Source organism: Coregonus lavaretus (assembly GCF_964263955.1).
Source record: "Coregonus lavaretus genome assembly, chromosome: 5".
Classification (NCBI taxonomy): domain Eukaryota; kingdom Metazoa; phylum Chordata; class Actinopteri; order Salmoniformes; family Salmonidae; genus Coregonus; species Coregonus lavaretus.
The window spans coordinates 40,031,169-40,036,830 of NC_139992.1; the positions used below are offsets into that span (position 1 = coordinate 40,031,169).

The 5,662-nt window shown below is 44.3% G+C and overlaps 1 protein-coding gene across 1 annotated transcript in view; it reads right to left on the reverse strand.

Moving 5' to 3' along the window:
- LOC311129254 (cadherin-like and PC-esterase domain-containing protein 1) overlaps positions 1-4,315 on the reverse strand; it is a gene marked incomplete at both ends in the record, with an annotated part of 79,948 nt that extends 75,633 nt beyond the window's left edge. Inside the window, one exon of the mRNA XM_084161548.1 lies at positions 4,307-4,315. Coding sequence (XP_084017674.1) covers positions 4,307-4,315 — 9 coding nt within the window. The remainder of the gene's footprint in view (positions 1-4,306) is intronic.
- Positions 4,316-5,662: the final 1,347 nt, after the last annotated feature.

Genomic DNA, 5,662 nt, shown 5'->3' on the forward strand with positions numbered 1-5,662 from the left:
AAAAATGTGTGTGCGTGTGTGAGTGAGTGCATGCATGCGTGCGAACACTAGGACTGGGTGCAGTAGAGATCCAGCACTTCCTGCCAACCCCCTCCACCCTACCATCACCCTGCCTCCCTCCTCCCCTTGTCCGCTCTGCCCTACTCCGGGGCTGCTGCCTTGTCAGTCAGGCCAGTTTCCAGGCCAGGCCAGGCAGCCAGTGAGGCAGGGAGAGAGGCAGCAGGGAGGGAGAGCGGGGAGGGAGGGTTGACGCGTGTGTCAGAGAGGCGCTCTCCCACATTCCCCCGGCGGCTGGCAACAGGCCGGCTGCAGAGGGGGGTTCGCCTCGTTCTCACGACCTCTCAGGTTCCTGCGCTCATCTGGGAGCTATTCATTTCCTGCCAGAAAACAGCCTTCCCTTGCAACTGCAGGAGGGGCGCGAGGGAGGGAGGGGTGAGGAGGGGAGGTGGAGGGGGGGTTTGGCTTCAAAATGAGTCCAGGGCTTGGTACAGCAAGCCCTGGGCTTAAATCATAAAGCTCTTGCTTGTCTGGGCTGCAATCAAAGACAGCCCAAGTGACGGGTCGAGGGAGAAAAGGGGAATGAGAGAGAGAGAGAGAGAGAGAGAGAGAGAGAGAGAGAGAGAGAGAGAGAGAGAGAGAGAGAGAGAGAGAGAGAGAGAGAGAGAGATATCACACCCAATGGTAGCACTTAGGAGCCAAGGAGGAAGCAGGGTATTTTTTTTTTTTTTTTTTTTTGCATGCTCGTGGAGTGTGGGAAAAGTTAATGGACACGCATGGCAGCTAACCCCCGGTCGTGTTGTGACATGTGTGCGGTCAGTCCGCCAGTGCGGCCACTGCACTTGGTAATCGGAGAGCCTCGTAAAGCTGTTATCTGGGGGGGGGGGGGGCTGATGATGATTGGGGGAGGGAGAGGGAGAGGGAGAGAGAAAGAGACAGAGAGAGGGAGGGAGACAGAGAGGGAGGGAGACAGAGAGAGAGGGAGAGAGAGCGAGAGAGCGAGAGAGAGAGGGAGAGAGGGAGCGAGAGAGCGAGAGAGAGGGAGAGAGCGAGAGAGAGAGGGAGAGAGCGAGCGAGAGAGAGAGAGAAAGAGAGAGAGCTGTATGACTACCTGTCAGATCGATGATTAACACAGAGATTTGGAACCGGTTCGGTCAGCCAATCACTCATCATTAGATTGGGAAGTGTTGTGTACCACCCCCTGCATGACAAGCCGGAGAATGTTCACCCAAATCAGCATTTTCACCACATAGACAGAGAGAGAGAGGGGGGGGGGGGTAGAAATATAGGGGGGGTAGAGAGAGAGAGAGAGAGAGAGAGGGAGAGAGAGAGAGAGAGAGAGAGAGAGAGAGAGAGAGAGAGAGAGAGAGAGAGAGAGAGAGAGAGAGAGAGAGAGAGATAGAGAGAGAGAGAGAGAGAGAGAGAGAGAGAGAGAAAGAGAGAAAGAGAGAAAGAGAGAAAAGAGAGAAATATATATAGAGAGAGGGGGAGGAAGTAGAGGAGGGCAATCCGTCACTAGAAGCCAATTTCCTTGTGGTCATTAGACCAGCGTTTAAAGACTGTTATTTCAACACTGTCTGGCGCAGTGACACTAATGTCATGACAAGATTTTAAGAATAATGACTAAAGGATTTCACCCCAAATACACTATAAATGTTAGAATTATCATGTAGTGTCAACCCACTAACAGAGGGGGCGGTACTAAACATTCAAAGGTAAAGGGGAAGGCGGAAACTGTTTAGAAAACCCACCTAAAGGTGGGAGGAGTCAAGTCCAGGAGGTATAAAATCGTATGTTTGTGTCTTCGGCGCCAGAGCTCTCCATGAATAAATATACAGATAATACTTGTTGGTTGTGGACCTTGAATCATTGATGATTAAAACCAGAGCCTTACAACCTCTGGTAATGATTCAAGCTTAGGTTGAATTAGAGATAGAAATTCACATGACAGATTGGTCCTTTGAGCGGAGCTTAATACATCTTTATCGTTCTAAGGACACCGAAACCCGTGCACGGGCGGGTGATAGCATCCGTGAAAGAGTCCTGGCCTTCGACGTTAAGGTTATGAACAGGCCGGTGATTACTCTTTATGAACGATAAAGACGTTAACAAGTTTGAAAAAGCATTTCAATCCAAACTGCAAGGAAAAGGTCAGTAATTTTTATTCATGGATTTTGGTGAAATGATTTGAACTTGTATGAGAATAGTGATTCTTGTGAGAGGGCAGAGAATAGTTACCAAAATCTCAAAGGAAGTAATAATTATTACGAAACGGGGAGGGTCCGCAATTGACCCTAGGTAAATAGCTATTACCAGAATAATCTAGTCCGAAATGACAAGGGGTGAAGGCCATCACCAATGTAAACTAATTTTTATTGAGACTGTACTGGGTACAGTACTACGATAAACAGGGAAAGGGATGATTTTCGTCGTGTGCTATGGATAAACAGGTCAAAAGTCGCGTATACGACTGGGGATTTGCTAGAACTCTGTGTGTTTCATGAAACTAGAGCAGTTACGACCTCTAGGTTACAAATAGGTTTAGCAAATGATTGTATAATGTTGTGTACGTGTGAGACTTAAGAATCCATCAGTATACGTGATAATTGTTTCTAGGAAGGAGCTAAAAAAATAAGTCACGTGAGAAAAAATGGTTATCTAACTCTTTTCATGAAACCGGAGTTTTAAATAAAAGCTCTGGGTTAGGGGTTAAATAATTTTAAATGGTTAATTACAAAAGCAGATCATACATTGGCTCAAGAGGCGCACTAAAATATTAGCTCCTAGAAGAATAATTCTGGGAATTATTACTAAAGGGGGGATTTTTATTTTTCCACCATGGGAAATAAAACTTCTAAAGAGATCGAAGAAATATGGTTTATGGATCCATTTGGGAGAAGAGGTATGAATTTATTGGGCATCTCGAAGTAAAAAAGTTAGTAGGCAGATGTATATAAAATGAATTTGAAAAAACAGCGAAAGGAGGGGCTAGAGACAGCGAGTGTTTTTTTAAGATTGTAGGGAAGTTTCCCGCGCCTCCCCCATAATGTAGGAAGGAGCAGGGGGGGGGGGGGGGGGGGGGGGGGGGTGAGAGACAGTACATAAGTTCAGATGGTAGGAATGTCATTAAGTGTATGCTGATCAACGATATCAAGCATTTGTTTTATTGATTGGGGCCGAATCAGAGAGAACTCTTAAAGATATTGAATAGCGAACTGAAATGGGTTAGCGGGAAAATACAAATAGTTGGAAAATTTTAAAACGATAATTTATTTTCGTTACAGGGAAGCAAGTGGCATTGGCTGTTGTGCTGGGGGAATAGCGCCAGCCTGTGGTGGGTTCTGGATTTGTTATAAATAAATTTATATTTTAAACTAAAGTGATGGAATAGACTACAATTATAACATCAGAAAAAGGACAATATAATTCGTAATAGTTATTATAATTATTATTGATAGTTATTGCAGTTATTAGCTCCTGAGTGGCGCAGTGGTCTAAGGCATTGCATCGCAGTGCTAACTGTGCCACTAGAGATCCTGGTTCGAATCCAGGCTCTGTCGCAGCCGGCCGCGACCCGGGAGACGCACAATTGGCCCAGCGTCGTCCAGGGTAGGGGGGAAAATGGCCGACAGGGATGTAGCTCAGTTGATAGAGCATGGTGTTTGCAACGCCAGGGGTGTGGGTTCGATTCCCACGGGGGGGGGCAGTAAAACAATAATTTAAAAAATGTATTCACTAACTGTAGGTCGCTCTGGATAGGAGCGTCTGCTGGGTGACTAGAATGTAAATGTATTATCATTGATTCAGTAATGATAGGAGGGTAGAGAGGGAAGAGGCAGGAAAAGCTAGAGAGAGTAAACACAGAGAGTTTAAAAACAGGGAGTTAAAAAGATTAGAAAACTACAATAAGCCAGGGAAGAAAGAGTGGTTAGATGATGAGGAAGGGGATGACCAGTACCCTTTGATAGCCTTGCCGAACCCAAGGGCTGGGGAGAAGCATGCACCAGACACACTGGATGTATATAGGGCATGGACACAGCGAGATGTAGTGAGAGCTATAGAGGGTGTAGTGCACCCTAAGACAGGAATAGAGGGGTTCAGGAGGGATTTGGAGAGTCTAGCAGCAAGCTTTAAGCTAAACACAGGGGAAATTGAGAGGGCAGTCAGAACCCTAGTTGGGAAAGATTGGGCAGCTGTTGGGGGGCAGTGGGTTTCAGGGGATGCCAATGGAGCAGTCCTACCATGGGCAAATGATGGGCAATATGTTGGGAAAATAACTGAGTTGTGTAATAATTTAAGGGAACCTTACCATCGGCATGCTGACTTCTCCAAAGTACATGAATGTAAACAGGAAGACAGTGAGACCATCAGCCAAGTGAAATACCTGAGCCTCCCCAGGGACAGGGAAATGATACTCCGTACCATCAGCAGCTAAAAAATAGCATTCCTTAGTGGAATGAGACCAGAAATAAGATGGAATATTAAGAGGACTTTAGTGGGATGGGGAATTACTTCGTTAGCCGAGGTCAAGAAATATGCAATCCATCATGAGCGGAATAGTAGACAGGATAGAGTAAGAAAAAGAACATACGGGAGCTGAGTATTTAATGGCCACTAGGGGAAATAGCTGGTAGAGGTAGAACTCCAGAATAGAAGGGGAGAGAGATTTTCTTAGGGGGTGGATCAAATAATTGATAATGGATCATTTGAAATGAGATCACATGTAGCAGATTTAGAGTAATCAATTAAATAATCATTGTATACTCGAGGAATTTTGAGTGATTTTATGGATTAGTTATAAGGAATTAGATTGATACAAACATTATTCATGGGTTAGGACTGGGGATATCTGTATCATGTTTTGTGTGTACTACCATCTTTAGATTACGGATAATCATTGAAGGTTAACAAAATGTATAACCAGGCGAAAGAGATTAGCTTATCTCATTGGAATATTGCTCAGGGCAAGGGGGAGCAGTAGTGAAGTTAGGCAATATTTAGGTCATAAGAGGGAGCTACCAAATTAAGTTGACCCTAACTATCTTTGATTGTTATTTTTCAATTGGGTTTTTCAAATAAAAAAAACACACCCAGCATGATGTTTATAAAGGGTTGTTATGTTGAATTTAGGGGATTTTCAACAGTTCATAGGTGGTGTTTACTATGCTGTAGGATGGAACGGTTTGTTGGGGGATATTTGAACCTAAATTAATGGAATAAGCTGCAGTAATCAGAGGAATGTACAATCTAAGGCGAAACAACTATTGCCTAGATCATTGATTTAGCAATAGGATCAGGTAGATAAGGACTAGAGAAAAAAAAAATTAGATGAATGATGAGCTTTTTGGTAAGGATAGACTGCTGTAAAGCTTGGGTACTCCATTATGTACTGCATACGGGTAAATTAAGTGATCTTATCTATGGGAAGGCAATGGCAGCCCATGGTAAAATCATTTGGAACTCTGAGGAGGAAGAACAGTTTATGTTGTTGCTCTCTTCCCAAACAGTCTTAGCTTTTCATACATATATCAGGGATGTTACCCAAATGGTAGAGAGTAAAGAGGGATATGACATTGGTCGTGATTTAAAGATGATGGGTTTTTTTTGGTGGGCTATTAGAGATAACTGGGTTAGTCACGAACATAGAGGTTTTTATTCTTTGTTG